Source organism: Xenopus laevis, chromosome 9_10L (genome assembly GCF_017654675.1).
Source record: "Xenopus laevis strain J_2021 chromosome 9_10L, Xenopus_laevis_v10.1, whole genome shotgun sequence".
Taxonomy (NCBI): Eukaryota; Metazoa; Chordata; class Amphibia; order Anura; family Pipidae; genus Xenopus; species Xenopus laevis.
This window is the reverse complement of record NC_054387.1, coordinates 123,561,108-123,573,475: the sequence shown is the minus strand read 5'-3', so window position 1 is coordinate 123,573,475 and position 12,368 is coordinate 123,561,108. Positions and strand designations below refer to the sequence as shown.

Genomic DNA, 12,368 nt, shown 5'->3' with positions numbered 1-12,368 from the left:
GAGCTTATCTGCTGTGTAACCTGAGCCTTTTCTCCTTTGAATGGCTGCCCCCATTGCTACACAGCAGCTTATATATATAAACTATAGTAGTACTTATCTGTTATCTACTGTGTATCCTGTGCTTGAATGGCTGCCCCCATGACTACACAGCAGCTTGTTTATATAAACTATAGTAGTACTTATCTGTTATCTACTGTGTATCCTGTGCTTGAATGGCTGCCCCCATTGCTACACAGCAGCTTATTTATATAAACTATAGTAGTACTTATCTGTTATCTACTGTGTATCCTGTGCTTGAATGGCTGCCCCCATGACTACACAGCAGCTTGTTTATATAAACTATAGTAGTACTTATCTGTTATCTACTGTGTATCCTGTGCTTGAATGGCTGCCCCCATGGCTACACAGCAGCTTGTTTATATAAACTATAGTAGTACTTATCTGTTATCTACTGTGTATCCTGTGCTTGAATGGCTGCCCCCATGGCTACACAGCAGCTTGTTTATATAAACTATAGTAGTACTTATCTGTTATCTACTGTGTATCCTGTGCTTGAATGGCTGCCCCCATTGCTACACAGCAGTTTTTTATATAAACTATAGTAGTACTTATCTGTTATCTACTGTGTATCCTGTGCTTAAATGGCTGTCCCCATTGCTACACAGCAGCTTATTTATATAAACTATAATAGTGTATCTGAAGCAAACACACCAGCTTTACCAGTGCAGGGCAATAGACTCCTGCAGAGGGTCGGGTACATGTGGGTACCCCCAGGTTACCCACAAAAAAACGGAGACCCTGTATAATGAGGGTAGGATTTTCAGGTGTGGGTATAGATGCGGTCTGCGGATCGCGGGTCTGCAGGTAGGGGTGCCAACTGGCTTGTATTTTACCTGGCCGGTAAAAATTATGGTTGATCCCAATGTTATTTATAGGAAAAAAAGATAAACATATAGGAAGGCCGGTATTTTTTTCAGGAAAAGTTGACAACCCTATCTGTGGGTTGTGGGTCAAGTTGCGGGTCTCATCTAAATTTGTTATCTTACGTTATATTGTCTATATTTTACTCCTTTTAAAATTTTACAAAACTTGTTTCTGTCCCCGCCCACTTTTGATGAAGTCACTTCCAGTTTACAGCAACATCACTTCCTATTTAATGGTGGCCGGTGGGTTGCAGATCGGGTTGCAGATAAGGCAGTTGCGGGTCCGGGTCGGATAGTGGATCAAAGTGGCTAAATATGCGGGTTGTGGGTTCGGTTCAGGTCCGGGAAATTGGTTCCGTGCAGGACTCAACAGGGCAACACTGCATTACAGTATATTTTTATTACTTTAAAACACTTTCATTTTTAAATGTTCCTTTCATCTCTGTGCGAGTCTATAGTGAATGAGGCCTTTTCCACCAATAAGATCAACTCCTGGACATCAGCTTTATAAAGGAGTGTGGCCTTATACTATATCAGATACAGGCCGCAGGGACATTTATCCCCATCACCATGTACAATGGCAACTAATGACTGATGGTGGCATTGCAGCTGGTTTTCTTTCTGAATCATTTTAGCTGCAGGCTGCGCAACCTCGGAAATGTTTAAACCCCCGTCCATTGCTCATAACAGATTGAGCTCTATGGCTAAGTGGCATCATCCAGTCAAGTGAAATGCTTCCTGCCTGCCATAAAAGAAAAATGCTAAAATGTAGGCGTCGGATCGCTGTATGAATGTTTGTTTCTCACTGAATTAGGGGCATGTGGCCAGTTTGCCCTTTAGTAAATACCCCTTCCCCCCTGTTAAGAAGATATCCTTCCCCATTATACATTATGACTTGAGAAATTTCATTAGCACTAAATCTGGTTCTAGTTCATATCACATAATCTGCTTTGTGTGTCTATCGGCCGCCTTCAGCTCCTTCTGCTGACTGAGCCCGAGTTAATGATCTAAATATTGTTGTGACTAAATCATTCAGCGCCATGGGGTATGTGTGCCTAATAACAGGGGGTAATAATCATATACTCCTCTAGCTGCTTCTCCTATTTATCAGGTAACGCTGTTGCTATTAAAGGGCAAGTAAAGCCTTGTTGAAAATGGGACTGCTATAGCCATTTCTGGTTGTAGCCAGTCATAGACTGGGCATTAAAGGGGTTGTCCACCTTTGCGTTACCTTTTAGTTTGATGTAGAGAGTGATATTCTGAGACTCTCAGGCCCGGATTTGTGGAAAGGCCATCAAGGCCTGGGCCTAGGGCTGCAGGATTTTAGGGGGCCGCATGCTGCCCAATCTCACCCACATTGGTTCAAAAACACTAGGGATGCACAGGAGATTCAATAGATATTTAAATTTCTTGTGTTAAATCCCCATTGCTGCGGCCCCGATGAAGAAAAATTGCGTGAATAAGGGGGAGAGGACAGTGGCGATGAACGGCAGCAGGCCTAGGCGCCTGCTATATAAATCCAGCCCTGGAGACTCTTTCATTTTTTATTATTTGTGATTTTTGAGTTATTCAGCTTTATATTCAGCAGCTCTCCAGTTTGCATATTCAGCAAACTGGGGAGGATTTTTGGAAAGGCCACCAAGGCCTAGGGCGGCAGGATTTTGGGGGCGGCATGAAGTTCAACCACACCCGCATTCGTTCGGAAGCTCTGGGGCTGATCATGAGATACAATCGTTTTTTAAATTTCCCATGTGCCAATCCCCAGTGCTCCCGACCTGATGATAAAAATTTGTGTATGTGCACGAATGAAGGGGAGGAGAAACGGCAGCAGGCCTAGGGGCGCCCGCTTTGTAACTCCGGCCATGACCATGCATTGATTTGAATAAGAGACTTGAATATGAATAGGAGAGGCCTGAATAGAAAGATCTATAATAAAATGTCATCATAAATGTGTAGCCTTAAAGAGAATTTGTTTTTAGATGGGGTCAGTGACCCCACCTAAAGCTGGAAAGAGACGAAAGTAGAAGGCGAATAATTAAAAAGCTCTAAAAAAATAAACAATGAAGACCATTTGAAAATTTGCTTAGAACTGTCCATTCTATAACATACTAAAAATGTAATTAAAGGTGAACCACTCCTTTAATTCACTCATTGATTGGCTTCCTACAAAGAATTAAAGAGAATATTCAACACACTAAGTCAATCCAAGAGTGCTATAGGGACCCCAATAAGTGACTGCCCAGTGAAGCTGACCAGTTAATATCCAGATGTGCCAACAGCATATTGTTGGGGGTAGCAAAGGGTGGAGGTTGTTAAAGCGTTGATTTCAAGGCCATAAAATGGAAGGGTGGAGTGAGTGGGTTTTTATTGGATTGTGGGTGTGTTTTGGGTGTAATGGGGGTGGAAAAGTTAAGCATTTTATTGTTCATTTGGGCCCCATTCTACTGGCTCACCCCACCCCATATTGCCTGCCTCTGGTGACTAGTAACAAGGGGGCAGATTTACTAAGGAGCAAAGTAGCTAATACTAGCGACAATTCGCTAGCGTGAGCACCCGCAGGGACATCGCTTATTTATTAACAAGCGCCAATTCGGTAGCGAAACAGACCGTTACTAGCGGTTTCTCAAACTCTGTCGGCAGGTGACTTTTCTCTATGGTGAACGTTAAGTCCTAACTTACTTTTTTGGGCAACTGCTTTTCTCCAGACTTTTTATAACACATGGAACAGTGGGCTCATGTGTAGGGCATTATATTAACCCTCTTGTCTTTATTAAGGTTCCCTGGACATGTGTAATATAAACCGGTAACTTAAACCATTTGCAGTAACATTTATTATAAAGTTGTCCATACAACTTTAAATTTTCCTCCCTATGCAAATTGACCTAAGCGCAAGATCACTAGCACAAATGAATGCTAGCGCATCTTCGCTATGAAATGCTCGCACAGCCGAAATAACGCTAGAGAAAAGTTTCCAGTGTTCAACGCCTGGGACGAAACTTCGCATTTTAGTGAATTATCGTATTCGTATCGCATTCGTGCGATGGGTGCAAAGCTGACGCTGGCGAAAAGTCGCCCATTAGTGAATCTGCCCCAAAGTATCATTCCTATTCTTGATCCTCTCTTGTCTCATACCAGCTTCAGAGTTCCACATTGTATTTCAAAGAGAAAGAGAGGCAAAAATATAATTCCACTAGAAGCAGTAGAAATTAATAATAAGCAAACTGGAACATAATAATATGTCCCAATAGTACTATGTGTAATCCCTTAAAACACTGTTTTGCAGGAAAGAATTCTCTAAGCTGATGGAGAAGTATGGCAGCTCTCACAGCGACACCGGATCTGCAAGAAGCTCCCCCATTATGCAGGGAAGTAAGTATGGCAATACTGCATCAATAGACAATAAAATGGAGAATGAAACAAATAAATATGTATAATTAGGTTTCAAGGCAATATTTAGATGTGCCATCAATTTGGTTTGATACTCCAAACCTGTACCTACTCGTCTAATAAATGTGATTTATTCTTTCTAGGCAGATATTTGGAGAGCACATCCTCGGAATCTTCCTCCCGTTCCCAAAGTCCTTTGCTACTAAGTCCAGGCAGCTCTCATGGGCAGTTCACTGGGAGTTCCAGCCTCTCCCCACACTCAACAATGAGGTACAGTACAACTCATTTTGGGGGAAAGCTTTTTGCTCCTGTCAAGATTTCCAAAGCAACCAATCAACAGTAAGCATCTTCTAGTATAGTACTGTTTGACTGATGAAAGCAACCATCTGATTGGTTAAAGGAGTAGGCAAACCCTTGCGCTGCACTGCTAAACCAAATTTTACTCAGTTGTTGCTGGACTACAGATGCCAGAATTATGTAATGAAGGTTGAGTATGCTGGAAGTTGTAGTCCTGTATTGTTGTAGTCCTGTATTCTTAAAGCAATATTGCACAATGAAACTTTCCCAAAACAGTTCCCAAATCTCCACAGCCGGCGAATGCTTAAAATGCAAAAAAAAATCCTCCAATGAGAATCCCAGCTGACCTGTATCATTCTGTCTCCATGTTCTTTGTTCCTACAACTGGAGTTGGAAGCTTAAAGCTGATGTTTGATTCTCGTGTATTATAACGAAGAAAAAAAATTACATAACTATCTCTATATGTAAGATAACAGCAAGATGCCGGCCATGGTGCTAGCAATCAGCATTCTCATTGGCTAGTTCTTTTGCATTTATAATAAAGTTCTTGATTAGCAGAATTCTCATTGGTGATTTTTTTTGCATCTATAATTAGATGCAAGAAAACTATAGTTCTATAGAAAACTAGGGGGCGCTATGGGACATTATGGCTGGGTTTACATCCCCTTTAATAGGGTGTAACGGCCTGGGACAACTTATACCTGATACTAGTTCCTAGGGCTGGCAGTAATTAAACCTCTTTAATAAATCACCACATTGTCATTTTCTCATTCTCTAGTGACATAGGGATTCAGAATATTTCTGTAGCTAAATCTACTGGCCTGGGACTGGTGATCAGTGGAGGCTTCAACCGACAAGAAGGACCAATGGTGTATGTGCAAGAGGTGCTTGTTGATGGAGACTGTTCCAGGGTAAGGTTCCACCAAATAGAGGGCTTAGTGTGGGAAATCTTCAATTCACACCTGATTGTGCCCCAAAAAGCATCCACGTAATCAAGTTTCCTGCTTCTATCAGCTAGTTGGAACTATGTTATTGTTGAAGCTTGAGGGAAAGTGATTCCATTACTTTCCATTATTTTTATGTCCCTTAACCCTGGATGCACCATCTTATGCAGGATATGGTATTTCTACTAATCTTACTAGTTAGTGCAGTTCCCAGGCCACATATTTACAATTTATAAGATCATCCTGGAGGGGTATTTGCTCCAGGCCTGGCTGGAAGTATGTGTATAAATAAAAAACCAGAGGAAACTCGGAGAACGTTTTTGAGGACATGGGATGGATACAAATACCTATAAACCCATCAACCATCAGATCAACTATAGTAAACAGCTATAAATGTGTAATTTATGATTTCCCTGCTCTACACCATGGAATGTTATCCTTTGGCAGCACTGGGTCTCATTATGTCATGTCTTCTTTCTAAGGGGTATATTTATCAAAGAGTGAAGTTAATAGTGAAGTTCCGCCACTAGAGTGAAATTCCGCCACTCTCCATTCATTTCTATGGGATTTTTATAGGCGTATTTATCAAAGGGTGAACTTTCACTTTCACCCATTGATAAATACACCTTTCAAAATCCCATAGAAATGAATTGAGAGCTGCAGAATTTCACTCTAGTGGCGGAACTTCACTCTTTGATAAATTTACCTCTTAGTGACTGAAAGGTAGGGGCTAGGTTGTGTTTTTAGAATCAAGTGACACTTCCTACAATAAAAGTTTGGATTTAGTTGAGAGTAGGAACCAAGATTCAATTCAAATCAGGCAAAACCATTATTGGTTTTGGTTCAGCCCCTCAATGTCAATCAATGTCTTACGTATGGTAATTTTTAGGATGGACGTCTCAGAGCTGGAGACCAACTGGTTTCAATCAACCGAGAGACACTGGTTGGAGTCACCAATGAGGAAGCCAAGCGTGTTTTAGCCAGATCCAGATTCAGGTGGGTTGTACCTAAAAGAGCCAGACATCTGAATGCTATTTTAGTATGTTTCCATCGGAGAACTCTTGGTATCAAGCAGAACCTGATGTTCCTCTTTGACCTAAAATCTGGGTGAGCAAGAGAGAGAGAGAGACATAAATCGCTATCCAAAATCTAAGAAAGATCCTTTGAAATGAGATATCTGTAGGAATAAGCCAAATCAACTGGACTTGCTGTGTTGTTCTTGAAGAGGTCGAATTCGGAATTGAGAAAGCCAGTTGGATGACTGGTGAAACGTCTTCAAGAAAAACACAGGAAATCCAGTTGATTTGACATAGGCTAATAGCTAATGGCACAAAGTGAATTTTCAAATTCAAAAACTTCGAATTTCAAAGTAATTTTTGGGTACTTCGACCATCGAATAGTCCAAAATTAGATTCAAATTGAAAAAACTTTGACCATTCGAAAATCGAAAATTTGAAAAATCTTCAAATTCGACACTTCGCCACCTTAAACCTCCGAATTGGTATGTTAGCCTATGGGGACCTCCTAGAACCTATAGCCAATATTTGGCTAAGTTTTTAGAAGTCAAAGTGTTTTTTTGCAAATCGTTCGATCGATTAAATCGTTCGATTCGAACGATTTCTACGACCGATCGAACGATTTTAATTCGATCGAAAACAGCTAAATTCAAACAAAAGGAAAAGTCCACGGGCTGCTGATATTTCTTACATTGCATTTGGTCACCTGATAACAAAATAACTTGCCTTTTGATGAGAATGAGATAAAAGAAACACTACTCTCTGTGTATGGAACATGCAAAGCAAATGGAACCTCCTCATGATGAATCTCTTGTTGATAACCAAGATCTATACCAATAATCATCTATTTAATATTCCTGTCTTTGAAGGCAAGGCAGCTGCACTGATGTTTCTTTTGTTCCGGCTGCCGTCCATCATCCTGGGCTCTCTGGAGCCAACAGCGCTACCTCGTCGCCACAGAGGATTGTGGGTAATGGCCTGCCTTCCTGTCGACTGAAGGTCCACGTCAGGTCTCCAGAGGTATGTTTATAAGTGAAATGCAAACAGTAAACTGTCAGGACACTGGAAGCTGCACAGGTGAAATACAGGTATGATTGGACCATATAAATAAGGCCATTGGGATCATCTTGTCAAGACTTTTGTGACACTTTTGCCCTGATTCCTTATCTAGAACTCAAAGAAATGATGCTAATTTTTCAGGAAGGCAGCCACATAAGTAAAAGAAATGCCAACTTCTCCTCCTATGCAATCATGAAAAGTATAGCTTTTTTGAAACAATAATGAATAAAAAAAATGTAATTATATATATTATTTATGTGTGGGTTAGTATTTGTATGCAGCTATATTAAATTATATATGCATGTTTGTTAACCTTTCTTGTGTTTTCCAGTGTCGAAATGAAAACCACATGCCTTCTCCGTCCCCTGATATCTGTCCCCCTGAGCTCACAGTGTCAGGTAAGTATTCAGATTAGGAGCAGCCTACTCCCATACTGCAATACAGGAGGCAAGTTATTCATATAAATATGCATTTACATTTACAATATATCAGTAAAGTAAAGGTATCAGATACGTTGGTACATTTTATTCGTAGGGGCTGTGGGTTGGGTAGTCAGTCTCAGCAGATAAAAATTTAATTCTAGGTAGGGTAAAAAAGACTGCTAAAACTGGACTGGGCAGCTATCACAAGTGATTTATACATATCTGCAGGTTGGGGGGAGCCCCCAGTTAATGGCTGGTTAAGTATTGTCTCTTGTTGAAGGAGATGTATTGAGTTCAAGGAGAACTAAACTAACTAAAGAAGGAGAGTAGAAATGTTGCACATTATGTTTTTGGCTTCTGTACCAGCCCAAGGCAACCACAGCCCATTAGCAGTAAAGATCTGTGTCTCCAAAGATGCCCCAGTAGCTCCCTATCTTTTTTCTGATGATTCACTGCACATGCTCTGTGCTGCTGTCACTTACTGAGCTTAGGGACCCACTCACAATATACAGTACATATAGAATAGATATGCCACAATATAAGGCTGATTAGTAATTAATACAGATAATTACTACATGGCAGCACAGAAACCAGTGCAATTAGCATCAGAATTTAATAATCAGCAAACCTGTAGCATCAGCTTATACTACAGGGGAAGCTCATTTTCTGCTGGATAATTAGTGACGACCCCTAAGCTTAGCTTCTCAACCGCCAATCAGAGCCCACTGAGCATGTGAGTGTCACAGACACTTTCCAAGATGGTGACCCCCTGTGACAAGTTTGAAGCCCTGGATCATTGCTGCTATTGACAAGCTGAAACTTTAGGCTGGTGCAATAAGTTCAGTATATAAAATATGCCATTTTTAGCCATATTAATTTTTTGGGTTTATTTCTCCTTTAAGTGTAAGTCCTGTCTGATAAAATAACATGTCCTGTATTCTAGCTCCTGTGTTGCCGCCCAACCACAGAGCATATACTGGCAATAAGCAAAAGGTCACCCTGGATCCGCATGTTCGGCTGAAAGAGGAAAAACTAGAACTGGTAAATCTCATGTAATATACTGCTTTCTCTAGAATGGAGGCTGCTACAGAGCTAGCCCAACTAGGGGCGTTGTGGGATTTAGGATGGACAGTTATGGATGCTATTATAATGTTTTCCTCTATCTGTATGCTATTAGGTAAGGGACATGCACACATGTTGGACTACAAAAGGGGGATTAAAGTCCTGCTCTAGAGACTTTTAGGAGTTCAGTATCCTCACTGATGCATGTATGATGGTTACCATGCTTGGTGAATGACATAATTGTGTAGACCCATAACATCAACCCTATCAAAGTTAACTTTTGTAGTGTTCCAATATGGTGAAAATTTGAACTGTCTTTGGAACTGAAGGCCATCACTGTATGCTGAAGCAGGGGAAGTAGGGTTTGATTCTCATGTCATGACCTTGGGCAAGTTACTTTCTCTTCCCGTGCCTTAGGCCAAAGAGTCTACTGTAAATAATGTCCCTGTCCGAACTTTAGATATTGCTAGTTTCGTGTGTATTTGTCATCTGTTGTTTCTCCTATTTCTCCTCGATTTTCAGATCTTGCAGTACCTTGGTCTGGATGTTTCTGAGGAGAAGAAGAAAGAGCTTCACCAAGGGCTGATATCAGATTGTCAGGGGACTGTGTCTTATGGGGGTGAGCAACCAGAAAGTAGATTTTGAAAGTAGATGGAAATAGCTGGTCCCTATACTTTGGTAGACTTTGTTTCTTCATCTACAACTGTATCCATTCTCTACCATATGTACTGATACATACCTTGAGTTTCTCCTGCCCTAGAACCATTATTTTGTTATATGTTTGCAGATATTCTTCGTGCCATGCGAGATGGCTTACATGAAGAACTGGAGGAGGCCAGCCTAGATTATAGTTCTCTGCTCTTCACGCATTACCAAGTGGCCAATTTACTTGACACCTCTGCATTCCATTCGCCTGTCACCAAGGTGAGCACAGCACACAATAGTAGAAGGAACACTGGTAGATTCAAGGGACACCCTGCTTAGTACTGTAAACAGAAGAAGAGGGCTACACAGGGCTGCCTCTCTTTGAATGCAACTGTGTGCTGTTTTTGCTGCAACAAAATTGCCATTGCAGAAGGTCAAGTCTATAGAAGGAGATACATGCAAGACATTCAGGGTCACACCATGGGTATGCATGTGCAAAGATGAAAGATCTCATCAATAGACAGCTGCCGTTGCACAATTTGGTCTTTGACATGGGTGCATATTTCCTGAGATATGTTGGATTAACTATTCAACCGAAGAAATGCCCTGGAGCAGTGGTTGTCCAACTTTTTCAGTGCAAATCCCGCTTGAAGGTTCAAACTTTTGCCAGAGCCATCCTTGAAGGTCCATCTTTAAGTTAGAGCACCCTCAGTTCATGAAATGAGTACAAATGTAGGATAATATTGGTTTATCAGCTATTCAGCCATAGTTCCAATAATATCTAGGACAGCATATACATATTCACCCTAAATGTTATCCTAACTTGCCATTGAGGTGTGTCTATAAGAGTAAGTGGCCACTCTCCACAACTTGCCTTCAGGATGAGCCCTTTCTGCCACTGCTCCAGGTTTCCAAAGAGGGACAACTCCAACGTTTAACTAATGCTCTTTACTCTCTTACTTGCAGGAGATAGAACTTCCAAGGTTCTCTGAAAGTCTGGAGTTGGAACAACTACAGGAAGAGGTGACTGATCTCAGACAGGAGGTTAGACGATTGAAGGTGAATAGTGACTAAAGAATGGGAAATAAAAATTGCTTTAAGCCCTTCATTACAAGGTCTTTACTACTCCCAGCACTAACCAGCAGAATAACTTTACTGGCTGTTGTGAATTGAATTACATGGTGTCCCAGAGCATTGTGGTGGGAAGTCCCCTACATAGGGAGAAATGCAAATGGGGATGGGGGGCACTTGGCCAAATAGTCCTCATTAGTCTCTAGTTACATTACCGTGCATACCTCATCTACCGTATAACCCTTTTAGTGTTTAAAATATATAGTGCTGGCAGTTGGCCCCTAGTGCTCTGAATAAGGTCTACGGCTCTGGAACTATGGTCTTTACTGTGTATTCTGGGATGCAGGTATCCTACACTAGGAATGAGGCTTAATTCCTTAAAATATTAGGAACTGAAAAGATGAATATTACTGACAAACTCAGCTCCGTCTGATTGTTGTGTCTCAGGTTTTGCTTAAAGAGGCAGAAAAAAGCAAGAGAGCCACAGAAGATGAACTGCAGAGTCTGAACCAAGTAAGTGTGATAATGTATACATTCCTTCTGTACATACTGCAGATATATTGTAGGTTATAAAGGAAAAATTCTCATTTTTAAACAAGGTGCAAAATAGAAAGCCCAAAAATGCAAGGGAGCTCTGGGATTATCACCTGCCTTGAAAAAAATGTTTCATTTCCTGAAACATATGGCATACTTGGGGGGTAAATGGAGTTTATAATCTAGAATGTATGTGATAATCCTGCTAACCTTTATGATTCACCCCTTAGAAGGTGCTGGGGCTGTTATCGGAGAACCAATGCCTGCAGAGCAAGCTACAAGTTGCAGATCTGGCGCAACGTCAGGCTCACAGCGCGGAGCACGACTATGAAGAAGTCATTCACCTTTTGGAAGCTGAGATCTCAGAGCTGAAAAGCCAAATGATGGGGAAGAAGAAACTGTCATTAGAGGTCCCTGAGGTGAGCTACAGTCTTGGACAGTTCCATTTGGTCCATCCTTTTTTTCCACTATTGTCCTACTTAAAGGAAAACGATACCCCCCGAACAAAGTAGGTCTCTATAAAAAGATATTGAATAAAACAGGTCATATGTAAAACCCCGCTCCATGTAAATAAACAATTTTCATAATAATATACTTTTTTAGTAGTATGTGCCATTGGGTGATCATAAATAGAAAACTGCCATTTTAAAAAATAAGGGCCGTCCCCCTGGGATCGTAGGATTCACAGTGCACATAAACATACCAAACATGTTAGGTCACAAGCCAATTAACAGACAGAATTCTGTCTTTTGCCTCCACACTTCTTCCTGTTACAGTTAGAGCTGCAGTATTTCTGGTCAGGTGATCTCTGAGGCAGCACACAGACCATCACAAAATGGGGGTTCAAGGCAAGAGATGTAAAAGGGCTAGATTTACTTAATTATATATTCCAGTTTGGTAAGATTCTTTAATATGTCACTTAAAATGATATAAACTAATTGTTGCTTAAATATTCATTTTGGGGGTAAAGTTTTCCTTTAAAGGGGTGGTTCAGCTTTAAGATAACTT

The 12,368-nt window shown here is 41.0% G+C and overlaps 1 protein-coding gene across 2 annotated transcripts in view; it reads left to right on the top strand.

Moving 5' to 3' along the window:
* The window catches only part of LOC108701910 (syntaxin-binding protein 4), a 62,119-nt gene that overhangs the window by 42,287 nt on the left and 7,464 nt on the right, over window positions 1-12,368 (top strand). For both annotated transcript variants that reach the window (XM_041577004.1, XM_041577005.1), the window contains 12 exons: window positions 4,207-4,292; window positions 4,454-4,580; window positions 5,386-5,518; window positions 6,441-6,547; window positions 7,437-7,587; window positions 7,958-8,024; window positions 8,992-9,089; window positions 9,633-9,729; window positions 9,898-10,034; window positions 10,722-10,814; window positions 11,274-11,339; window positions 11,591-11,779. In XM_041577004.1, the coding sequence (XP_041432938.1) occupies window positions 4,207-4,292; window positions 4,454-4,580; window positions 5,386-5,518; window positions 6,441-6,547; window positions 7,437-7,587; window positions 7,958-8,024; window positions 8,992-9,089; window positions 9,633-9,729; window positions 9,898-10,034; window positions 10,722-10,814; window positions 11,274-11,339; window positions 11,591-11,779 (1,351 nt within the window). The remainder of the gene's footprint in view (window positions 1-4,206; window positions 4,293-4,453; window positions 4,581-5,385; window positions 5,519-6,440; window positions 6,548-7,436; window positions 7,588-7,957; window positions 8,025-8,991; window positions 9,090-9,632; window positions 9,730-9,897; window positions 10,035-10,721; window positions 10,815-11,273; window positions 11,340-11,590; window positions 11,780-12,368) is intronic.